This window comes from Octopus sinensis, linkage group LG2, assembly GCF_006345805.1.
Source record: "Octopus sinensis linkage group LG2, ASM634580v1, whole genome shotgun sequence".
Lineage (NCBI taxonomy): Eukaryota > Metazoa > Mollusca > Cephalopoda > Octopoda > Octopodidae > Octopus > Octopus sinensis.
The window spans coordinates 206,444,036-206,470,961 of record NC_042998.1 but is presented as its reverse complement, the minus strand read 5'-3'; the positions used below and the strand labels follow the sequence as shown (position 1 = coordinate 206,470,961).

Sequence of the window (26,926 nt, the reverse complement as noted above, 5' to 3'; positions counted from 1 at the left end):
CACAGATCGTAATGTCGTTGTCGTCGTTTTTAAATCCTCAACCGATTTTCTGCTGTGATGGCATTAACCTCTTTCTTCGGCTTCCTTTCTTCTTTTGCCACCTTTTACAATTCACCATTTATACTCCACTACTCCTCCCCCCACCACCACTATTTTAAAATGGTCAGGCCAGAATGGAGCAGGCTGGTGGCAGAAATGGGGCAGGGGGGTTATATTCCCCCACCACCACTACCTGAGCTTTTGTCAAAGAAGCTTTTGTTACATTTCTCAGAGATAAATTTGAGTTGCCATGGAAATTATTGATTTCAAATTTTAGCGCTAGGCCACCAATTTGGCTGGGAGGGAGGAAGTTGATTACATCGACCTCCAGTGTTCAGCTGGTACTTATTTTATCGACCCTGAAAGGATGAAAGCAAAGTTGGCCCCAGCAAAATTTGAACTCAGAACGTAAAGATGGATGGAATACCTCAAAACATTTTACTTCACATTCTGATGATTCTACCAGCTCACTGCCTTATTTTGAGCTCAGAATATTTTTTTCTGCTCAAGGCACAAGGCCCAAAATTTGGGGTGGGAGCCAGCCAATTAGATCGACCCCAGTACGCAACTGGTACTTAATTTATCGACCCTGAAAGGATGAAAGGCAAAGTCAACCTCGGTGGAATCTGAACTCAGAACGCAAAGACAGATGCTAAGCATCTCGCTCGGTGTGCTGACGTTCCTGCCAGCCCCACCACCTTTGAGCTCAGAATATTGGTTTCAAATTTTGGCACAAGGCCAGCAATTTGGGGGAGGGGGTAAGTTGATTACATCGACCCCCCCATCCCCCCCGTGCTCAACTGGTTCTTACTTCAGAGACCCAGAAAGGATGAAATACAAAGCTAACCTCAAGTGGCATTTGAACCTCATACATAAAGACTGACAAAATCCCTTTTAAGTTCTTTACTCTTTCTCTCTCTTTTATTTGTTTTAGTCATTTGACTGCGGCCATGCTGGAGCACCGCCTTTCGTCGAGCAACTCGACCCCGGGACTTATTCTTTGTAAGCCCAGTACTTATTCTATCAGTCTCTTTTTGCTGAACCACTAAGTGACGGGGGCATAAACACACCAGCATCGGTTGTTAAGCAATGCTAGGGGGACAAACATACACGCACACACACATATACATATACATATATATATATATATATATATACGACGGGCTTCTTTAAGTTTCCGTCTACCAAATCCACTCACAAGGCTTTGGTCGGCCCAAGGCTATAGTAGAAGACACTTGTCCAAGTTGCCACGCAGTGGGACTGAACCCGGTACCATATGGTTGGTAAACAAGCTACTTACCACACAGCCACTCCTGCGCCTAATTGCTAACAATTCTGCCATGGAAATTATTAAATTCCTAAACAGGGTTGGGATATTCGAACCGGTTTTGTTTGGTTACGTTTGGCATCTGACAAACTATTCAGATCATTTGTAATCAATACTCTCGCTTCTCTCTCCTCTTCTCCTCCATCTCTGACCTTCTGTCTGTGTCCCCTCTTAAGCTCAGCTTCTTGTTACCTTGAGACTTTGTTCTGTCCCCCATCCCCTATTACTATCATCTTTATCTTCTTCCCAGCTTCCCCCTTATTTCTACATAATGTGGCATTGACGTCTGTCTCCTTTGTAGCAACACACCTCTGCTTCCCTCTTTATCAATTTTAACCCCTGCTCTCCCCTTTATCATATTTTAGCCCACTCTTTCTCAACCATTTTTATCCGGCGGACCTCCTTGATCCCTAGTTTACCCTAGTAGACTTCCAGAGCTGTTTGATGTTTAACCCCTTTGTTACCATATTTCTGTTGAGATGCTCTGGGTTTTCTTTCAATTGCTTCAAATACAACAAAGAATTTAGTAAAATAACTTAGTTATCATTAAGCTAGTATTAAGAACATAAATGGTGACTAAGGTTTGGTGGAAGATTTTAGGTCAGAACTTATGAAAACAGGACATTTGTATTACAGAGCCAGAGGTGGTTTCAGCCAGGATGGTAACGAAACGGTTAAAAAGAAAAAAAAAGCATCTTTATGATTAATATTTTTAGGAATTATATAAAAGAAATTGTCAAAATATTTTGTGTATTACAGAAATATAACTGATTTATTGCAAATTAGCTTTAGTAATGAAATCTTATGTGTATTGCCAAGGGTCATGTGGACCCCTGATTGTGAATCCCTATTTTAGCTTCCAAACACCTGGCATGAAGCCACCTTCCCCACCTTTTCCTGGATGTTAAGCGGAGGAAGGGCCAAACCCATCTCCTTGCAGGAAGGAAAAAAATCACATCAAGGAATTTGTTTTGGTTCAAATGATTTTAGCAGAGAAGTGGAACTCCCTCAGCGCTGAGATTACACTAAAAAAGGAAAAAAATGACAAGACTCTCTTAGAAAAAAATTGGTATCTATTTCCATCTGTCCATGTAAATTGGATCAGAGCTGAGTTGATGATGGACAACAACAACAACATAAAGACACACACACATATATATACACTAATACATCTACACATTGAATAATATATACATACACAAATAAATATATTCACAAACACATTGACACATACAGATGACTATAGAAATATACACACAGCTATAGGCATATATACACAGCTATAGACATATATACACACAGCTATAGACATATATACACACAGCTATAGACATATATATACACACAGCTATAGACATATATACACACAGCTATAGACATATATACACACAGCTGTAGACATATATACACACAGCTATAGACATATATATGTACACACAGCTATAGACATATATATGTACACACAGCTATAGACATATATATACACACAGCTATAGACATATATATACACACAGCTATAGACATATATATACACACAGCTATAGACATATATACACGCAGCTATAGACATATATACACACAGCTATAGACATATATATATACACACAGCTATAGACATATACACACAGCTGTAGACATATATCCACATATATAGAATTACTGCTTGGACTCTCAAGGTGGATGTAACTAAAACTACATCTAGTTATCAGGTGACACAAACTGAAGCTATAAAATTATCTATATATATCAGGCTGTATATACTAACTGCATAGAAGTATGTATAGAGCTCAGACAGTGTGTATAATTATATACAAGGTCTGCAAATGCGAGCCCCATGAGTCAGAGAGACTGTTCCGTCACATCTCCCTCGCCACCCTCTGGAACAACATCTTTTCCATTTTCTGGGACCATGATGTGATCTGGTTTTCAGGAAATTGTTCTTCCCAAACCCCAATTTAAATTCATTACGCACACGTGCACGCACACACATGCACACATGTGCGCACACACACACGTTTTTCTATTTAAAGGAAAATAAAAATGACCTTTAGTTTTGGGATTTAGTTTGCAAGATTATTTATGTGAGTTCGTGTGTTGAAGCATATTTTGTTGTGGTCTGAGGAGAGCGGTTCTCTTTTAGTGCTTTATTATTTAACACACTCACCGGTAAGGTAAATGACTATTGAAAAGGTTGCAAGACACAAAATTTTAGGACAAAATAAGTAAGTAAATGAGTGGAAACTTTACCAGTGAGTGTGTCAAATAATAAGGCACGGCACTAAAAGAGAATGACTATTCCCAGACACAACAGAAAATGGCCTTACCGTTACCCCCCACCAAAAAAAAAAAACTATACACAAATATCTATATAGCTCAGACAGTCTATATAACTCTATATACAATTATCTATATAGCTCAGACAGTCTATTATAACTCTATATACTTTTCTCTATAGCTCAGACAGTCTATATAAGTATGTACGATTATCTATCATGTGGCTAGGGTTATAATCCAAGCTGGGTCCCCTTAAAGTGCAGTACTTTAAAGTTGTATGTAGATGTTATATTTGTGTGAGGCATAATTGATTTTGGTTATACAGACTGTCTAAGCTATATAAATAATCATACAGTTATTATATAGACAGTCTGGACTATATAGATTATTGTATATAGTTATATAGACAGATATTTGATTCTCTGTTTGGGTTACAAAATTGTACATGAAGGAGAAATCTGTAAGACCTTCTTCGGACAGAATCAAATACCTGCCTATATAACTATATACAATATTTATACAGCTCACGCTGTCTATACAGCTATATATACTTATTTATTAGCAAAAATTTAGATTCAGATGAATATGGCATGTAAGTTGAGGCACCAGAATTTAGTACGGTTTTATCCATACAATTTCAAAATAAGGTGATTAAAATCAAAATAAGCAACAAGGATATCTAGAGGTAATGCAGTACGATCGTTTCATGCAACTCCATTTAATTGAAGAATGCAATCATTACATCAATTTAAAATGTAGAGCAATCTTCAGCTGCACAAAGACATAGAATTTTATTGAATTAGAACAGATTTTAGGTATAATTATACTAATGTGTCCATCTGTTCTAATTTAATTAAATTCTATGTCTTTGTGCAGCTGAAGATTGCTCTACATTTTAAATTGATGTTATGATTGCATTGTTCAATTAAGTGGAGTTGTATGAAACGATCGTACTGCATTACCTCTGGATATCCTTGTTGCTTATTTTGATTTTAATACAGTTATTTATTATATAGCTTGGATAGTCTATATAAATATAGACAATTATTTTATATAGTCACCGTCTTTATACGACAGTGCTAATAGTCAGGAATGGACACAGACACCTTGTTGGCCCTTCCAAATGTAACCCAGCTGTCACATCCAGGATGTGATAGATGGTGCAAGAGAGGGCAGCACCAACACCTGACCGATGTTTATCATTGTTGGAACAATATGAAATGAAGTGCCTTGCTCAAAGACACAATGCACTACCCAGTCCAGGAATTGAACCCAAAGACATGCTCATTAGATAAAAATACACTAACCATTGGGCTATGTGTCTCTGTGTCTCTACAATAGTGTTAAGAAGAATAATAAAGATACTGTTTAATGTTCCATTTTCTCTGCTGGTATAGGTTGAATGGTTTGACAAGAGCCGTCGAGCCAGAAGACTGCACCAGGTTCCACTGGTTACCTTGGCATGGTTTCTACACCTGGATGCCTCCTACTCACCCACTCCAAAGCTCTCCCTATCACCTCACTTATTCTCACCACCCTCAATGTCCTTCAAGGCCATCACTTGACACATCTTTACCACCCTCTCTCTCTCATCATCATTTCCCTCTTTATCTTACTCACCAAATCTCCTTACCTTACTCTCAGACTCCATCTCCTTTCTCTTCCACCTGGGCTGTGTCCATCTATCTACAGCAAGGCACCCATCCGTGTCCCTCTTTACCTTTAATCTCTCAACTGACACAAAGCCACCCACCACTTTAGCACTACTAAGCCGAGAGGTTCTTTGTCTTGCAAGTTGCTTGGTGACCCTGGTGGTGCCGGGGCCACTTAAAATAGTACCCAGTAGACTGTAAGGTGGTTGGCATTAAGGAAGGGTATCCAGGTGTAGAAACCACACCAAAACAGACAATGGAACCTGGTGCAGCTCCAGGCCTTACCAGCATCAGGCCTTACCAGCATCAGGCCTTACCAGCACCAGGCCTTACCAGCACCAGGCCTTACCAGCACCAGGCCTTACCAGCACCAGGCCTTACCAGCACCTGGCCTTACCAGCACCAGGCCTTACCAGCACCAGGCCTTACCAGCACCAGGCCTTACCAGCACCAGGCCTTACCAGCACCAGGCCTTACCAGCACCAGGCCTTACCAGCACCAGGCCTTAACCAGCTCCTGGCCTTAACCAGCTCCTGGCCTTAACCAGCTCCTGGCCTTAACCACTTCCTGACCTTAACCAGTTCCCGGCCTTACCCAGCTCCCAGCCGTACCCAGCTTCCGGTCGTACACAGCTCCCAGCCGTACACAGCTCCTGTCAAACCATCCAACCCATGCCAGCAGGGAAAACAGACATTAAATGCTGCTGATGATGATGAAGGTCCTTGTCTGTGTGGATTAATAAGAGATGATAATAATAATAATAATAATAATAATAATAATAATAATATAATAATAATAATGGTAAGAAGAATAACAATATTTTCTTTATTGACCACATCCAAGAGTTCACAAAATACTGTGGAATAACAACAATAATAATAATATTAATAATGATGATAATACTGATGATGATGATGACGATAAACCAATATCTGTTGCAGTGTGTAGACTATTCAACTGTTTTAAAGAATCTCTTCATATGTCTGCTGTTAATTGAAGGAAAACAGATTGAGAATAGTTAATTGAATGTAAATAGAAATATAGAGATGGATACTACACGCACGCACGCACACATTACTGCATAGCCAGACATAGTAATAATCATATACAAAGCTACGTATAGGAATATGTATGCAAACATATACACTTGTATAGCTATATGCATATTGCACTATATCTATGTATGTAAGTATAAATTTACATATTCAGGTATATATATATTTCTTTATTACCCACAAGGGGCTAAACACAGAGGGGACAAACAAGGACAGACAAATGGATTAAGTCGATTATATCGACCCCAGTGTGTAACTGGTACTTAATTTATCGACCCCGAAAGGATGAAAGGCAAAGTCGACCTCGGCGGAATTTGAACTCAGAACGTAGCTGCAGACATAATATGGCTACGCATTTTGCCCGGCGTGCTAACATTTCTGCCAGCTCGCCACCTTGTATATATATGTTTATCATCATCATCATCATCGTTTAGCGTCCGTTTTCCATGCTGTCATGGGTTGAAGAGAAAAAATGAGTTCAAAAAGAACAATTCAAACTTTGTGGGGGTGGGGATCCAGAAAGAGAGGGGAAAATGATTTCTAATAAAGATTCATAAAAAACAGTCACAGCAAGTAATAAGAATATGAAAATAATATTTGAGGAGTTTCAGGTATAAGTATAGAAATATACCATAAACTGCAGCCATGCTGGAGCACCGCCTTTAGTCAAACAAATCAACCCCAGGACTTATTCTTTGTTAGCCTGGTACTTATTCTGTCAGTGTCTTTTGCCGAACCGCTAAGTTACGGGGATGTAAACATGCTAGCATGTTTTTTCAACTGCCATAAAAATCTCCGAGAAAGTAACACCCTTTTTTTATGTAGGTAAAAAGAAAAAATGATGAATCCACACACCTTCAGTTAATCTCAGATGCATTTTAAATTTAAAGTAAATTATATTTACCTATCATTCTCCTAAGCTCCAGGTTATAAATTTGTGACTGTTAGAATTAAATATATATGAGATGAAGCATCATTGCGTAACTAATATTCAACCGCACTCCCCAAAATATATCTAGCCAAATGGAATACCTATTTAGTTTTTTATACCCACATGTGTGTTACGACCTATCCCACAGAAAAACTGCAGTTTCGATTATGGAGTAAATTATAATTTTAGTATTAATACAGGGTAAAATTAATTAATTAATAATTTTACCAAGCAGTCAGTACATTGAAAAAAAACCTTTTTAGGTGAATTATACAAAAGATTCTCTAATTATATACATAATTATAATTAGGGGTCAGTAAGTGCCTCACCACGTACGGAATTAGAAATAGACACTAATGTCTTTTGAACTACCATAAAAATCTCCGAGAAAATAACACCCTTTTTTTATGTAGGTAAAAAGAAAAGTATCTTAACATGTATAAGAAACTCCTTAATTTTTGGAGCTTAAAATTTAGAAAAGAGCTTTCGGAAGGGATTATAATCCTGTCCATATATAAGAAACTCCCATATTTTTAACCTAATTTTTGACAAAAAAGGGGTTGTCCAGTGTTTTAAATTCGTGTTTTGTCCCTGTTAACGTGGGTGGCCGGATCTACCTCAATGCCATAGCATGTCCTTGCTTACTCCCAACTTCAGTTTCTAGACATGAGTGGTCCCTGAGACCAAGGCCTCTATGATTATTTTTAAGAAATGTGGTGGAAAATTAACTCAGGAAGGCAGGGATGCTACTCCCTGAGACCCCTTTTGGAGCCCCATTACCTACATGTTAAAATGCAGTATATCTATCTATCTATCTAACTATCTATCTATCTATCTATCTATCTATCTATCTATCTATCTATATATATATATATATATATATATATACAGACACACACACGGGTGCATGGTTGCCACATGTACACACAGAAAGAAGGATACCTTGTATTCCAATATCCTATTCATATTCCTACATGTAAAAATACATCTTGGAATTTTTTCTCTCCCTCTCTCTCTCTCTCTTTCTCTCCCCACACACATCTTTGAAGAAAGATTTTCTTAATTCAATAGTCAATTAATTAAATAAGAAGTAATCTTAAAAACCGAGAATAACAGAAACTTTTGGAAGAAAGTTAATGTCTTGTGTGTGAGGCCCTTTCCGTAATTTTTTTTATTTTCAAACACTTGTTAGGATATGTTTGAAAAGCTTAACAATTTGCCAAGTCTTGCAACTTGGTACAATTGACAAATTGGCAAGTGTGAAACTAATAAGGTAACATTCTGACCAGTTGAATGCCTTGACCAGTCGTATTCTGCTGAATGGTATAAAAATATAACCATTTGAATGGTCATTTTGATTGCAGGTGGTTTCTCACTTATGGACAACTGATACAATCACACACACATGTATATACACACATGCATGCATACATATATATATATACATGTGTATGTATATACATGTGTGTGTGTATGTATATATATGTATGTGTGTGTATGTATATATGTATGTGTATCATCGTTTAATGTCCGCTTTCCATGCTAGCACGGGTTGGATGATTTTGATTGAGGACTGGCAAACCAGATGGCTGCACCAGGCTCCAATCTTGACCTGGCAGAGTTTCTACAGCTGGATGCCCTTCCTAACGCCAACCACTCCGAGAGTGTAGTGGGTGCTTTTTACGTGCCAGCGGCATGGGCGCCAGTCAGGCAGTGCTGGCAAAGGTGTATGTATGTGTGTGTATGTATGTGTGTGTGTGTATGTATGCATATGTATATGTGTGTGTGTATCATCATCATCGTTTAACATCCATTTTCCATGCTGGCATGACTTACACACGTGCCTAACAACATACATATGTATTTATATAAACAGGCCCAGTGGTTAGGGCAGCGGACTCGTGGTCGGGGGGTCGTGGTTTCGATTCCCAGACCAGGCCTTGTGAGTGTTTATTGAGCGAAAACACCTAAAAGCTCCACGAGGCTCCAGCAGGGGGTGGTGGTGATCCCTGCTGTACTCCTTTGCCACAACTTTTTCTCACTCTTTCTTCTGTTGGCCTGCTCGCTTAGCCAGCAGGGTGGCGTCATTTGAAGGCTAAAACAATTCGAAGCGCATTGTGACCAGTGATCTGTAGCTACATCAGAGAGCCTGGTCGATCACGTGATAAACAGTTATACATACAACTGTGTCTTAGACAGATGTGTGTACATATACATAAATGTATGCACACATCTACATAAACACTCACATATATATATGCACACACTCAGGGTTTCCGGTTCAGTCTGTGTGGTACCTTGGACAAATGTGTTCTATTATAGCCCCGGGTCAACCAAGGCATCGTGAGTGAATCTGAAAGAAACTGAAAGAAGCCCCTTGTGTGTGTGTTTGTGTTTACATTGCATTCCTATTTGTAAATGAGTTTCCCTGTCATACAAGCAGAGTCTTTGATTTCCAGTCTTCTGGGGAAGAGACACCTGGCCATGGGGAAATGGTACCCTGTTTGGAAACAGGCGAAGGTTGGCAACAGAGAGGGCATCTGGCTATAGAAAATCTGCATCGACAAATTCTGACCAATCCATGCAAGCATGAAAAAGTGGACATTGAAGCAGTGACACACACACACACACACACACACACATGTAGATGTGTTCACACAGAAACGCCCACCAGGACACAAATATAATTACATTTCGACCGCCATTATAGAAGTGACACTTTGTATAACAAAAATGTCAAAATGATAATAATAATAATAATAATAATTACAATATTAAGAAATCTATTAATTGCTGAAAGCCGGTGATTTAAGAGGATTAACTTTCTAAGAATCTGTAATCTAATAATTAGGTTTGAATAATCCATTTCGGTTTAATATCGTGCCAGTGTATCACTTGCCACAGATAGTGTACAAGTTAACAATTATGGATTTTATCGTTTCTCCAGTTTACGAATGTCTTCCCCCGAAGATGTCTTCTATTTTCTCCTGTTCTGATTCTTGTACTAAAGTGTTCACAGATTAAGGAATGTATTCAGAGGAATATAGAAGAAGGTGCTACAAGAAATGATTGTTGGTATTTCTTTTAAACTTTACTTTTTAAGTTCAAATTCTTCCAGAGTTGACTTTGCCTTTTATAAAATAAGTACCAGGTACTCACTGGGGTCAATGTAATTGACGTATCCCCCTCCTCAAAATTGCTGGCCTTGTGTCAAAATTTGAAAGCAATATCTACATATATATATATATATATATATATATATATATATATATATATACACACACACACACACACAAGGTAAGCACTACTCATCTCACCTGTATTTGTGCCACGTAAAAAGCACTACGTCCACTCTGCTGAGTGGTTGGTGTTAGGAAGGGCATCCAGCTGTAAAAATCCTGCCAAAACAGTCACAGAAGTCTGGTGCAGGCTTCTGCCTGGCCGGCTCCTGTGGCACTGTCCCATCCATGCTAGCATGGAAGATGGGCATTAAATGATGAGATGTGTGTATGTATATATACCTGTATATATATATATATATATATATATATATTATTATTAGTGAATTGAAGAAATGGAGTTGAACGAAGATTGAACAGAAATCGTTTTATTGCATTCTACACGTGTTTCGAAAGGCACAATTGATTAATCTGCAACAAGATTATTCATCTTTCTATTTCACAAAATATATATATATATATATATATATATAGGTGTGTGTGTGTGTATATATATATGGCAAACCTGGCAGTGGGATGATGGAAATTCTACAGTGAAAAAAAATCAAACAGCGTTTCAACTCTGTGTGAATATATGTCTGTGCGTGTACAAGGGAGGTATGTGAATGTTTGTATGTGTGCGGAATGGCTTTTGATGATAAGTTTGCTCAGTCAACCATGACCTGGTGTTAAACATCAACAACAACTGCAATTAGTCAACACTTAAAAAATTGAAACCCCAGGAGGGTTCCAGTTGATTCACTCAAAAGAACAACTTGTTCATGAAAATAAAATGCATGTGGTTGAGTACTCCACAGAAACGCATACCCTTAACATAGTTCTTGGGGAGATTCAGTGTGATACGCAATGTGACAAGCCTGGCCCTTCGAATTACAAGTACAACTCATTTTTGCCAGGTGTGTGGACAGGAGAAACATGAAATAAAGTGTCTTGCTCAAAGACACACATGTCACCGGGAATTGAACTCACGTGAGTTCAACCATGCTGCATCAATTGTTGTAACTAACTTTCAGTAAACAGACATTGCATCTATAGAGCATTTCTTTTGTTTTTCTTTCCGGCATTCAATCATCTCCAATCATCATCATCATCCGCTTTCCATGTTGGTATGGGTTGGACGGTTTGACTGTGGGCTGGCGAACCAGATGGCTGCACCAGGCTCCAATCTTGATCTGGCAATGTTTCTACAGTTGGATGCCTTTCCTAAAGCCAACCACTCCGAGAGTATAGTGGGTGCTTTTACGTGCCACTGGCATGGGGCCCAGTCAGGCTGTACTGGCAACGACCTCGCTGGAACTTTTTTTATTTTACACATGCCAACAGCACAGGTGCCAGTAAGGCGATGCTGGTAACGATCCCGCTTGAATGGTGCCTCTTACATGCCACCGGCACAGAAGCCAGTTGGCTGCTCAGGCAACGATCACGCTCAGATGGTGCTCTTAGCACCCCACAAGCACGGGGTACAAGTGCCAGTAAGGCGGCATTGGTAACGATCACACTCGAATGGTGCCTTTTATGTGCCACTGGCACGGAAGCCGGTTAGCTGCTCTGTCAACGATCACGCTCATTGTCTAAGGACAACAATTGCAGACTTCATTGATCTGTAATCAGCCCTGAATAAAGTGTAGACCCAGGCAGAGAATATTTACATCCTCATCTCCTCCTCGCATTGCTTGTGTCTCTGCATCCTTGCTTTTTCTTTTTGCCCTTATTTATAATTACATATAATTACTTATATTTATAATTACATATACATACATATATATCAGTCGCCATGATAGATCGTTAGCCACTACACACATTTTTTTCTCTCCTTGTTTTTTCTGTGTCCCTTTCTGTAGAAGAGCGTAGGCTCGAAACATAAAAGACTTTTTCAATTCCTGAGCATTATACTAATACATCTGTTTGTTTTGTACACCACCTGTCTTCGTCTTTTGTTTTTTTCATAAACTCTCCCGATATATATATATATATATGAGTGTGTGCTAATTTTATATACATTACAATAATTCTTTGGCTCAAGTATTTTCCTTGGAAATCTCTGCAACAAATCTTCGATTCTTGGTTTGTATTTGTGCCAGAAATGAAGTCTCCGTAATTGCCATTTCTTTTTTTGTCTTTCGTGGACTGCGGTTTCTATGTTGACAACTTGTTCTTTTCCATTTCCGTCTAATTCTAATGAGTAGTGACAGCTCCTTGGCATGAGTGTACGGTCAGTTGAAGAGTATGGGTTCTACTTGTATGTTTGAAGGAAGATGAAATAAATAAATATTAAAATATGAACATTTTAAATGAAAAGGACCAAAAGGTGTGGCTGCGTGGTAAGACGTTTGCTTCCCAACCACATGGCTCCAGGTTCAGTTTCACTGTGTGCCACCTTGGGCAAGTGTCTTCTATTGTTGCCTCAGGCTGACCAAAGCCTTGTGAGTGGATTTTGGTAGATGGAAACTGAAAGAAGCCCACCGTATTTGTGTATGTGTGCGTTTGGGAGTGTGTTTGAACGTATTCCTTTGTGTCTGTACTTGTTCCCCTACCAACACCACCACCACCACCACCACTTCACAACTGGTGATGGTGTGTTTACATCCCCGTAACTTAACAGTTCAGCAAAAGAGATTGATAGAAGTACTAGGCTTAGAAGAAGAAAAAAAAGTACTGGGGGTTCTTTCACTCAATTAAAAATTCTTCAAGGCGGTGCCCCAGCATGGCCAGAGCATAACGTCTGCAGTGAGTAAAAGATAAGAGAGGCCAACATATTTCTGTAAACGCACATTCATACACCCACACATGCCCCCCCCACACTCACACCCCCACCCACCTACACCCAATCGTCTTCACAGACGATATCTCCCAAGCTGGTGTCTTATTATTCGCTGGTATCGTAGGCAACTGTGTCTCTTATAAAACCCGTATAACTTCAATAACTCGTCACATAAAGACTTTCCTTCGGAAAACTCTTTGATTCCTCTCGATGGTTAGAAATGCATGGCTTTCTTCTCCACCACCTCCGCCGCCGCCACTACCCTAAGCCTTCTCCCCCCCACACACACACACATACTCGAGTATGAACAATAAATGGTTGGTCCTTTTGTTATGAGACTTTTGCCTTCCTTTGTATTGTCTCGGCTGAAAGCTACTTTTACTTAAATCATTTAACTGTGTGATCGATAAAAGCAACAACAGTGAAGTTGCAATGGCCCAGTGGTTAGGGCAGTGGACTTGCGGTCGGAGGATCGCGGTTTCGATTCCCAGACCGGGCGTTGTGTGTGTGTTTAATGAGCGAAAACACCTAAAAGCTCCACGAGGCTCCATCAGGGGGTGGTGTCGACCCCTGTTGTACTCTTTCGCTCCAACTTTCTCTTACTTTTTCTTCCTGTTTCTTGTCCCCGACTTCCTACGCAACCGTTGAGCCTGGATGCGCATTCATCCATCCGTCGATGCTCTCGGTGTCGGGGGTTGACCTGCTTTCTCTTCTGCGGGTCTTACGAATAGCAAAGGACCATGTTTCGGACTTCTCCCACTACAGACATGGGACGAAGACCACTTTGTTCAACAGCAACAACAATGACAATGATGATAGCCACTATTATTGATTGGTCAGTTTGTTGATTTCTCCAGTTGTACTTTACATAATGTAGGGAGAGAGAGAGAGATAGTGTCAACATGAAAGGTGCAGGATGGGTGCACATACTAGGCTTGGTGGCAGGCAATGAATAGAGGTACACTTTACAGTGAGAGAAAAAGTATCACAGAAACAGAAGAGGAGGAGTGAGAGTAAATGAAAGAGTAGTCCTGGGAGGGGTTATACAAATGAAAAATTTGTTTTGTTTAAATCTGAACAAATAGAACCAAAAAGAATTCCAGTCGACGACCTTAATAATAATAATATTAATAATAATAAAATGCCCTGAAGCAGTACCAGGCAGTGGCTCTCATGGCTTCTGATCTTAACTGACTGGAAGTGTTATCATGTCCATTATTTTGTCTTGGTATAAAAGATGGGCTACAGCAAATATTCTGCTCAATACCACAGATTTACTTGTCAGTTGTTTGACCTTAACCAGTTGAGCATGGCCCTTAGTGGCTGACGATATGTGCATCTCTGATCACGAGCAGAAATAGTGGGGGAGCATCATAGCCATGTGTTGAGAGGGATTCTTTGGGGTTTGAATAGTTCACCTCTGGAAACATGGGTGGTTCTATCAACATCCTTAAACAACCCTTATTCAGGGACCTTTTGAACGGGATGGGTTACTCAAACTGAAGAAAATTCTAACTGGGTCCCACCTGCAAGGTCATGTGCTGTTTATCTTGATATGAGATCACCATGTCGCGCACATATGGTTGTGATGCATGTGCCTGGTGTACCTTCATCAGACGGGTAGTCATGATGGGTATACTGGGCTTCGTATATTTTACCCCAGTGTCACTTTGATGGCATGCACTGCTCTCTCACTCAATAATAATAATAATAATAATAATAATAATAATAGGCCTCCCCCTCATTCAGGATGAGCAGCAATGTTCCCAAATAGGCCTACCCAGTCACAGATGTAGGACCAAGTCCCTGGGTTGTCACCAGGTCCCAGGAAGGCGACTATCTTGCATCTGCCACCAGCATGCAGGTCCCAACTAGGAGCCTGTAGTTTCACCGAAGCCTGCTCCCACCATCCTTACCCCATTGCTGTTAGGCAAAAAAAGGGTGGGGGAGTTGGATTTTAAAAAAACCCAGCCAATGGTGTGAGTTTGTTTATGGTGGAGATCTCTTTGCTGCCAAGGGGAGGCCCCCCTGGAGTCACATAGGGTCTGGAAGATGGGTAGCAATGGAATGCTGCTAGCTCCAATTTTATTAGAGCTGCACCTTTCTAACCAGTTCGTCTGACATTGCCCTCTTCTGCAAGAATCAATCGTTGAGTTCAGAAATCTATCGTCCTCTGCTTGTTCCACCATTAGGGTCATAGTTTGGTGTGGTGAGGGACAAGGTCAGCGCTCCTGTACCCTGAGGTCTCTTCCGGGAGACAATGGGTAACCATGTACTCCCACTCCTGTCAGTCATGGTCAGGTCATCAGTGACTAAACCAGCTCCCCTCTTTGTTCAGCATGCTGCATCTTGGAGGAAGGTGTGAGGGCACCTATCAGAACTAAAAAATAATAACAACAACAATTAAAGGATCTCAATCAGAATTTCCCTGTCTGTGTTCAATTGTTTAATCAATGAACACCTGACTCATTCAAATCTCCCAGCTTAGGACTGTTTCCTAATTATAGTGCTATTAAAAGCATTAACACCTACATGAATATGGTTCCACAAATCAGATTGGTTGGTGTTTTAGCAAATAAATGGTAGACTTAAAAGTAAATTTTATGAATTTCCCCACCAAATAGTTTTGTCAAAAGTTCTAGAAGTTTGACTAAATGTTATAAAAAGCTGGAATATTGAACACCCAAACAAAACAATCTCAGGTACTACACAGAACTCTGTTGGTCAGTTTTGTGATGAGGTGTTTTCACTTTTTCTATTTATTCTGATAACTATGAACAATTTTCATAAAAATTTGAATATTTTGTGCAATGAAGACTTTTACTTATCACATTCACTGTTGCCTGTATGATGTTTTATTTAAGTAATCTTTGCACATTTCCAAGAATATGGAAACATAAATATTAGTGTGGTCATTCCCACTTTCATACACTGGCACTGAGACTACTCCTCCCCTCAAAATAGTTAGAAGGAGTTTTATTATCAGTATTAAAGTACCAGTGACTTGTAGAAGCATCCTGAACACTTTGTATGCTAATTGGCATTTGGAAAGGCAATTAGCATATGTGTCGAACCATTTAGTCAATGCCAGCATGGAAAACGGACATTAAACGACAGTGATGATATAGTCTCTTCTACTCTAGGTACAAAGCCCCCAATTTTTTTTTGGGGGGGGAAGGTGCAGTCCTTTAGACCGACCTTAGTACGCAACTGGTACTTAATTTATCGACCCTGAAAGGATGAAAGGCAAAGTTGACCTCGGCTAAATTTGAACTCGGAATGTAAAGACAGACGAAATACGACTAAGCATTTCGCCCAGCCTGCTAACGTTTCTGCCACACACACACACATATATATACATATGTGTGTGTGTGTGTGTGTATATATATATATATATATATATATATATAAAAATCCTTAAAATCCTTAAAAATGTTTTAGCCGAAGGCCGTGGCCATGCTGGGGCACCACATATATATATATATATATATATAATATATATATATATAAATATTGTTTTACATAATCTTCTGTGATAATGGCCTGACCTTATAAAAAGCCATTATTCTTTTTCTCTCTCTCCCCCACCTCACACCACTTTAATTGGCATCTCCTTTTTATATTTCTAACCATTTAACTTCAGCTCTGCCGTAATAAGAACCGGAGCCTGTTTGGCAAACTTACGGAGATAAGGAGAAGAATTACACGGCCTGCTAAGGGCACTGAACACAATAAATATCCAATATAATAATGTAAATTTAAAGATCCTTTCAACCTGTGTTAAAGATCCTTTCAACCTGTGTACAAGGCTTAAAGCAGTTTTTTTTTTGCTTGTTGTTTGTTTGTTTTTTTTCTTTGAATATTCCATCATTTTGCATCAATGGTTCTTCTCTTTCTTTTTTTATGTTTTTAAAAAAAGAAAAAAATGTTTTTAAAAAGTCCATATTGAATAATAATTAATTCTTGATTCCTTTCGTGCAAAATATCTTGTTGCTAAGTAACAAAACAATAAATCAATTGATTTTAAAGTTGCAGGGGAAGGGTGGTGGGTGGGTGGGGTAGTTAGAACTTTCTAGGCCAGCGCTGGAAGCAGCATATACGAAGAAACACCACTTGATTTCTTTTTTTGCTTTTACTACTACTACTACTACTACTACTACTACTACTACTACTACTACTAATAATAATAATAATAATAATAATAATAATAATAATACTACAACTACTACAACTGCTACCACCACCACCACTTCTACCACAACCACTATTACTACTACTACTAAAGCCACTACTACTTATACTACCACTTTTACCAGAACCACTATTACTAAAGCCACTACTACTACTACCACCACCACCACCTGTACCAGAACCACTTACTAGTACTACTACTAAAGCCACTACTACTACTACAACTGCCACCAGTACCACCACCTTTACAAGAATCACTACTACTACTACTACAGCCACTACTGTTAATACAACTGCCACCACCACCACTACTCCTCGTTTTTCATCATCCTCTCTTTCTCTCTCTCTTCCTCCATTTCTTTTAAAGAAAGATCATATCTTGAAAAAAGATAAAAACAAAACAAAGAGAGAAAAAAAAAAATGAAAAAACTCCATCCAACGCATGAATTTCTTGTTGCATCAAGATAAAGATGATGTGGAATTGTCATAATGAAATCTTTTATTCACTGAAATAAATAGAATAAAATAAAATAAAATAAATAAGAACAAAGAGGAAGGAGGGTGGGGTAAGCAGACAAAAGTGAAAGTGAAACAAGAAATAGAAAAGTTGATAAACAACATAGAATGAAGCTACAGGAAGAAACTTAACATCCTTGTCAACATCATGTGCGTCATCAATCATCATCAGTCATCATGATCATCATCATTAATCATCAGTCATCATTAACTGTTTTCACCATCTCTCTTGTCACCATCATCATCATTGATACTTTATTTTATCAGCTCCTGTGTGATTTGAACTCACAACTTAAAGAGATGGAACAAATGCCAAAATTCATTTGTCCACTCCATCAATTTTGCTAATCCACCAAACTTTTTTTAGTTGGATTTACGTCTGTTTTTTTCCATGCTGGCATGGGTTAGATAAACATGTTACGGAGGCATTGTTTCACGGCTGGATCCCCTTCCTGCTGCTAACCCTTACGTCTTATTCCATGCAACATTAAAAGTGTGATTTGTTGGCAAGGAACCGACATCAACAAGACTGCACATTGTAAACAAGTATACACACAACCTTCGAACATTAGGCCTCACCAAGGAAATGACTGGCAACCGAGAATTTTGGAAATATGCTGTGCTTGAGAAGACCCAGCAAGCCAAATGAGACCATAAACTGTGGCCCATGCCAGGAGCGTAACCAGCCCGCTTATGCGTACCTTTTCCTTCTTTGGACACTAAACTCTGCTTGCGAAGACCTGTTGAGGCAAGTGAAATCAAATTCAATGACTAGCATCCGTGCTAGCGGGGTGCAAAGAGCACCATATGAGTGTGATTGTTGCCAGAGCAGCCAACTGGCTTCCGTTTCTGTCTTTGAAATCCACTCCCAAGGCTTTGGTCAGCCTGGGAATGTAATAAAAAGCATCAGCCACATGGCTGCACATTCAGTCTCACTGTGTGACCCCTTAAGTGTCTCCTACTTCAGCTCTGGAATGACCAAAGCCTTGTGAGTGGTGGTAGACAAGAACTGAAAGAAGCCCATCGTGTGTGTGTGTGTGTGTGTGTGTGTGTTGTTATCTCCTTGCCCTGATTTCAGGTGATGATTGTATGTGAATGTCAGCCACATGCAAGCAGTGTCATTCATTTCCAATCTTCCATGAAAACATGTCCGGCCACGGGGGAAATATAATCTTGCTTGGAAACAAGTAAGCGTTGGTGAGAGGAAGGACCAAAATAGACAATTTGAGCCTGGTGCATCTCTCTGGCCTTATCGGCTCCTGTCAAACTGTCCAACCCACACCAGCATGGAAATAGGGGCCTTCATTGATAAAGATACATTTTAACTGCAAGTTGTCTCAGAACGCATAAGACATGTCCCAAAAGAATTATTCTCTCCATTCAACTTCTGTCTCTCTTACAGTCCCTAGTACTGCATATGTGTATGTATATATATGTGTGTGTTTATATGCATGCCTTTGTGTGTGTCTGTGTGTATAAATATTGGGAAATGTTTTAGTTTTAAAGATGAAGTTAACAGACAGAAATTCATAATTGTATTAACAATAATTTATCTGAGCTATTTCTATATTTAATTAACACCATTAATAATTATAATTACATAACAGTAATAGCTATCGTAATTAATTAAAATGATCAAATAATGATTGGTTAGTAATGTGTCTTAGAACAAACAAACAAAAATAGTGGCTTCTAATTCAGATACAAGGCCAGCAATTTTGAAGGGAGAGTTAGTCAATATTGTTGGCCCCAATACATCACTGGTACTTTATCTTATTGACTTCTGAAAGGATAAAAGGCAAGGTTAACCCTGGTATGATTTGATCTCAGAACATAAAAGGCCAGGAGGAGCACCACAAAATATTTTCTCTGATCCTCTAATGCCTCCACCAGCAGCATGCTCCCTTAAAAAACTGTTTGATATTTGCATCTGTACTATATTAACAGGCATGGCTGTGTGGTAAGAAGTTTGTTTCTCAACCACGTGGTTCCGGGTTCAGTCCCACTGTGTGGCACCTTAGGCAAGTGTTTTCTACTATAGCCTTGGGTTGACCAAAGACTTGCGAATGGATTTGGTTGATGGAAACTTGAGAAAACCTGTTGAGTTGAGTGAAATCATTGTCACAGCCGATACCAGTACCGCTTGACTGGCTTCTGTGCCAGTGGCACATAACAAGCACCCACTACACTCATGGAGTGGTTGGTGTTAGGAAGGGCATCCAGCTGTAGAAACACTGCCAGATCAGACTGGAGCCTGGTGCAGCCTCCTGGCTTACCAGTCCTCAGTCAAACTGTCCAACCCATGCCAGCATGGAAAGCAGACATTAAACGACTATGATGATAACGAAACTGAAAGAAGCCTGTTGTATATGTTTGTGTGTCCATGTTTGTTCCCCCCAACATTGCTTGACAACCGATGTTGGTGTGTTTACATCCCCGTAACTTAGTGGTTTGGCAAAAGAGATCAATATAATAAGTACTAGGCTTAGAAAGAATAAGTCCTGCTCCAGCATGGCTGCAGTCAAATGACTAGAGTAAATAAAAGAAGAATGATGATAATAATTATTAGTATTAGAATTGTTGTTGTTCTTTCAAATTTTGGCACAAAGCCAGCAATTTTTAAAGGGGCCGTAAGTTGATTACAACAAACCCTGTACTTGACTGGTACTTTTTATCACCCCTTCCCCCTCCCGCTCTTCCCCCTCCCGCTCTTCCCTCTCCTGCTCTTCCCCCTCCTGTTCTTCCCCCTCCTGTTCTTCCCCCTCCTGTTCTTCCTCCCCCCTTCTTCCTGCCTCCAAAAAAAAGATGGAAGGCAAGCTTGACCGCAACAGAATTTGAACTCAGAATGTAAAATGTTGAAAGAACTGCTTCCTTCCTACTACTACAACTACTACTACTGATGATGATGATATTGCAAATATTAGGACCTAGCGAGAGAGACGAAGTGATTGTGGAACACAGATGCGAGAATTGCTCTCATGGTAATTTGGTACACTTGGCACAACACACCGAAACTGCTATTGAAGAATTTGAATTGGACTTGGAATTGGGATCTGCGTTGTTGACCTGCAGTGCCATTCAAGATTCTGCACGAATTCCAAGAAAGATTCTTCAGTTTTGAGGAGACTTGTTGTTATTGAATCTCAAGACATCATTCCTGCTAAATAGCGGAACATACAACAGCTTTAATAATAACTATGATCGGTTTCCATTTGCCCTAATGGGAATAATTAAGAAAACAAGAATTAATTACAAATAAACAAAAGTGATTTTGATTACAAGTAAATTATGAAGGTTTTAATGATTCCGAAATCAATTTAGAAGTTGTAAGTTAAATTGACCCCGTGTGCTTGACTTCCACTTAATTTTTAACGGCACTGAAATGATGAAAAACAAAGCTCACTTGAACGGACTTAATCTCAAAACTTTTAAAATATTACTAATATTCTTCCCTGATGTGTTGCCAGGCAGTGGCTGTTACAAATTCTGATCTTAACTGATTGGAAGGGTTATCATGTACATTGTTTTGTCTTTGGTATAAAAAGATGAGCCACAGCAAATATTCTGCTCAATACCTATTTCTTTATTACCCACACGGGGCTAAACACAGAGAGGACAAACAAGGACAGACACATGGATTAAGTCGATTACCTCGATCCCAGTGCATAACTGGTACTTAATTTATCGACCCCGAAAGGATGAAAGGCAAAGTCGACCTCGCCGGAATTTGAACTGAGAACGTAACGGCAGACGAAATACCGCTAAGCATTTCGCCGGCGTGCTAACGATTCTGCCAGCTCGCCACCTATTTTGCTCAATACCACAGATTTACTTGTCAGTTGTTTGACCTTAACCAGTTGAGCATGTCCCTTAGTGGCTGACGATATGTGCATCTCTGATCATGAGCAGTGGGGGAGCATCATAGCCACAGTCAAGAGGAATTCTTTAGGGTTTGAATAATTCACCTCTGGAAACATGGGTGGTTCATTCAACATACTTAAACAACCCTTATTCAGGGACCTTTTCAGCAGAATGAGTTACTCGACCTGAAGAAAATATTCTAACTGGGCCCACCTACAATGTCATGTGCACATATGGTTGTGATGCATGTGCCTGATGTACCCTTATTAGACGAGAAGTATATTTGTACCCCAGTGTCACTTTGATGGCATGCACTGCTCTCTCATTCAATAATAATGATAATAATCATAACCCTTTTTGCTATAGGGCACAAGACCTGAAATTTTGAGGGCAAGCATAAGTTAATTGAACGTAGCAGTATTTTGCCCAGCATGCTTCTTTCAGCTTCCATCTACCAAATCCCCTCACAAGGCTTTGGTCGATGTGATTCTATAGAAGATGCTTGCCCACTGCACCACGCAGTGGGACTGAACCTGGAACCATGTGGTTGGGTAGCGAACTTCTTACCACATAGCCATGCCTGTGCCTTGTCTCACACACACTGTGACACATTGTGTCACAGTGATTCTGCCAAACAATTTCCTTAATGGTACACTGGTCTGAGGTATACTCAGTCACTGATTGGAAGTGTTATCATGTACATTGTTTTGTCTTGTTACAAAAGATGGGCTACAGCAAATATTCTGCTCAATACCACAGATTTGCTTGTCAGTTGTTTGACCGTAACCAGTTGAGCATGTCCCTTCGTGGCTGACGATATGTGCATCTCTGATCACGAGCAGAAGTAATGGGGGAGCATCATAGCCATGTATTGAGAAGGATTTTGGGGGTTTGAATAATTCACCTTTGGAAACATAAGTGTTTTGCTCAACATCCTTAAATAACCCTTATTCAGAGACCTTTCGAGTGGGAAGGGTTACTCGACCAGAAGAAAATTCTAACTGGGCCCCACCTGCAAGGTCATGTGCTGTTTGTCTTGATATGAGATCACCATGTTGCGCACATATAGTTGTGATGCATTTGCCTGGTGTACCCTTATCAGACGGGTAGTCATGATGGGTATGCTGGGCTTCGTATATTTTACCCCAGTGTCACTTTGATGGCATGCACTGCTCTCTCACTCAATAATAATAATAACAACAATGATATAAACAGCATTGGTTGCAGTGTTGTAATGAGAAATGGTAATCATACCATTCTATCAAACTCTAATCTGTCAGTTTTGCTCCTTTTCTCAGCTGAGAGTTCTTTGTCTTGTGAGCTTATGGGTGCTGGTGCCACATCAAAAAAAAAGCAAAAAAACCCACCCAGTGCACTCTGGAAAGTGGTTGGCATTAGGAAGGGCATCCCGCTGTAGAAACCAAACCAAAACATACAATCAGAGCCTGGTACAGCCACTCAGCCTTGCCAGCCCCTGTCAAACCATCCAGTCCATGCCGGCATGGAAAACGGATGCAAATGATGATAACGATGATGATTCTATATATCTGGCACAAATGTATTAATTATTTTAATGGTGGTGGTGATGGAAGCAAGAGCGATGATGATAACGATGCTAATTACATAAGACTCTTATCTCTTATTTTCAATATTCAAATAGAAAGAAATTAAAATTAAATTTCAAAGGTTTTTTTTTTAATGAGAAGAGGAGGTGGGGCAGGAGTTATGTGTGCTGGTGATGATCTCATTAAACATCTGTGTGTGTGAGATAGTAGGTTCATCATCATCATCGTTTAACATCTGTTTTCCATGCTGGCATGGGTTGGACGGTTTGACTGGGGTCTGGGAAGCCAGGAGGCTGCACCAGGCTCCAGTCTGATCTGGAAGTGTTTCTACAGCTGGGTGCCCTTCCTAATGCCAACCACTCCGTGAGTGTAGTGGGTGCTTTTTTTACGTGCCATCGACACGGGCCAGAGGAGGATGGCAACGACCACGATCGGTTGGTGCCTTTTACACGCCACTGGCACAGAAGCCAGTCAAGGCGGCACTGGCATCGGCCACGTTCGGATGGTACTTTTTACGTGGCTCTGGCACAGGGATCACAACTACATTTGATTTTGATGTACGTGACTCAATAGGTCTCCTCAAGCATGGCACGTCACCCTAGCACAGCATGTCGCCCTACGATCCAAGGTACTTTTGAGTGGGTTGGAGCTGGTTATGCGACACTGGTGTAGGTTACAGCTGTGAACTCGCTTTATTTGCAGGGTCTTCACAGTCGACTAAAGATGTGTTTGTGTGTGTACATATTCTATATACATGTGTGTGCTGCATGTATAAACATGCAGAACATTGACCTGATGTGTTAATCCATGTTAAAGATTATCTAAAGGGATCTCCATCGATTTCAATCATGAATATTCAAGTTGTTCAATCACCAGAATTAATGCACATAAGTGACTGAGTATACCTCAGACCCATGTACCATTAAGGAAATTGTTTGGCAGAATGACTGTGACACAGTATGTGTGTGTGAGACAAGATACAGGCATGGCTATGTGGTAAGAAGTTCGCTACCCAACCACATGGTTCCAGGTTCAGTCCCACTGCGTGGTGCAGTGGGCAAGTGTCTTCTATAGACTCACATCGACCAAAGCCTTGTGATTGGATTTAGTAGATGGAAACTGAAAGAAACCTGTTACATATATATATTTGTTTATTCTTTTACTTGTTTCAGTCATTTGACTGTGGCCATACTGGAGCACCACCTTTAGTTGAACAAATTGACCCCAGAACATATTCTTTGTAAGCCTAGTTTAACATCATTGTTTAACGTCCACCTTCCATGCTGGCATAAGCTATATATAGAGGTTGTGTGCGAAAGGGCCCATTATTTATATATATATACTTAATGTGGAGGCGCAATGGCCTAGTGATTAGGGCAGTGGACTCGCGGTCGTAGGATCGCAGTTTCGATTCCTAGACCGGGCGTTATGAATGTTTATTGAGCAAAAACACCTAAAAGCTCCACGAGGCTCCGGCAGGGGGTGGTGATCTTTCGCCACAACTTTCTCTCACTCTTTCTTCTGTTGGCCTGCTCGCTTAGCCAGCGGGGTGGCGTCATTCGAAGGCTAAAACAATGCGAACGCATTGTGACCAGCGATGTGTAACTACATCTGATGGACTGGTCGGTCACATGATGATGATAATATATACTTAATAAAGCTGCAACAGCATCACAAAAACTGTTACTCAGAGTTTCATGTTTCCGTTTGTTGAACAGTTTTGCATGTGTCTGGTGTACCCCTATCAGACGGGTAGTCATAATGGGTATACTGGGCTTCATATATTTTACCCCAGTGTCACTTTCATGGCATGAATTGTTCTTTCACTCAATAATAATGATAATAATAATGAAGCTAAAATGAAGATTACATGAACTGCATGTGCTTATTGGCAAACTAACCATCCTACACACACACACACACACATATATATATACACACACACCCATATGCATGTGTTGTGTGTATGTATGTGTACCCTTGTCTTGACATCATATGATAGTTGTAAATGAGTTTCACTGTCATACAAGCAGTGTCATTGATTCTTATTCTTCTGTGAAAAACATGTTTAGCCTTGGAGAAATATCACTTTGCTTGGAAACAGGTGAAGGTTGGTGACTGGATAGACATCCAGCTGTAGATAATCCATCTACAGCACATAAAAGCATATATTAAAATGGTGACGACATGGCTGTGTGGTTAGGGAGCTTGCTTCCTAGCTACATGGTTTCGGGTTCAGTCCCACTGCGTGGCACTTTGGGTAGGTGTCTTCTGCTATAGCCCCGAGTCGACCGAAGCTTTGTGATTGAATTTGGTAGGTGGAAGTTACTGCCGTGTGTGTATGTGTGTGTATAGCTCAGTGCCTCTCCGAAAGAGAGAGAGGGAATGATGGTGATGATGATGATGGTGATGATGAATTCTAATTTGTCTTTTACAATGACCAAAAATGTAATCTAATTAAATTAAGAAAATAAGAAAACATTTATGTAAGTAACTAAAGCACAATGTAAATTAATTCACTAATTATTTGATGTTGTTGTTGTTTCAGATGGAACAGCTTGTGAAGCAGATGAGTGATCCGAGTAATGGCATCCAAGTTCGCACACAAAAACAGTTCCTCACAACGATTCCGAAAGCATTCACAGGTAAAACATTGCTTATTGTATTTCGTTTTTGGATTTGGTTTGCAAGATTCATGTGAGTTCGTGTGTTGAAGCATATTTTGTTGTCTGGGGAGAGTCATTCTCTTTTGGTGCCTTATTATTTAACAGACGCACCTGTAAAATTTCCAAAACTATTGAAAAGGTTACAAGACGCAATGAAAATTTTTGAAGAAGAAATAAGTGGAAATTTTACCAGTGGGTGTGTTAAATTATAAGGCACAAAAAGAGTATGACTCTCCCCAGACATAACAGAATTGGTTATTGTGTCTTTGAGATATCAACTTTAGGTTTTTTTTTCTTTTAATGGTTCGGTGAATGAAGAAGGGATGGCTACAACTGCAGTGGCCTTCAGGTCAGGTCTTTGAAACTGGTGTTGCAGGATGGGCATTAAAGGTGGCATAGACTCTGGCCAATGGCTTGTTTCTACTACTACTACTACTACTACTACTATTACTACTACTACTACTACTGCCACTATACTACTACTACTACTACTACTGCCACTATTACTACTACTACTACTACTACTGCCACTACTACTACTGCTGGTACTGCTGCTGCTACTACTACTACTACTACAGTAAAAAAGTAATGCATTCATTCATGTAGCAACATGTTTCAATCCCCAAACCTGGTCCAAATGCTTGCTTGCAACACTGTGTCTGTGCCTGCCAAAGAAGAAATTCTCAAAATGGCAATTAGCCCCACCCACCCCCACAAAAATTTCCCTGAAAATTTTTACCCCTTCCTCTTTATGAAGGCACAAGATCAGCAATGTTGTAGGGAAGGTGTTAGTTTCAATGAACCGCAGCAATTGACCGGTACTTTATCAACCCCTTGAAAGATGAAAGA

General features: G+C 39.9%; 1 protein-coding gene across 1 annotated transcript in view; it reads left to right on the top strand.

Moving 5' to 3' along the window:
- The window catches only part of LOC115231120 (regulator of G-protein signaling 7), a 343,368-nt gene that overhangs the window by 117,895 nt on the left and 198,547 nt on the right, over positions 1-26,926 (top strand). The window contains exon 2 of the mRNA XM_029801208.2: positions 25,960-26,056. Within this exon, the coding sequence (XP_029657068.2) occupies positions 25,960-26,056 (97 nt within the window). The remainder of the gene's footprint in view (positions 1-25,959; positions 26,057-26,926) is intronic.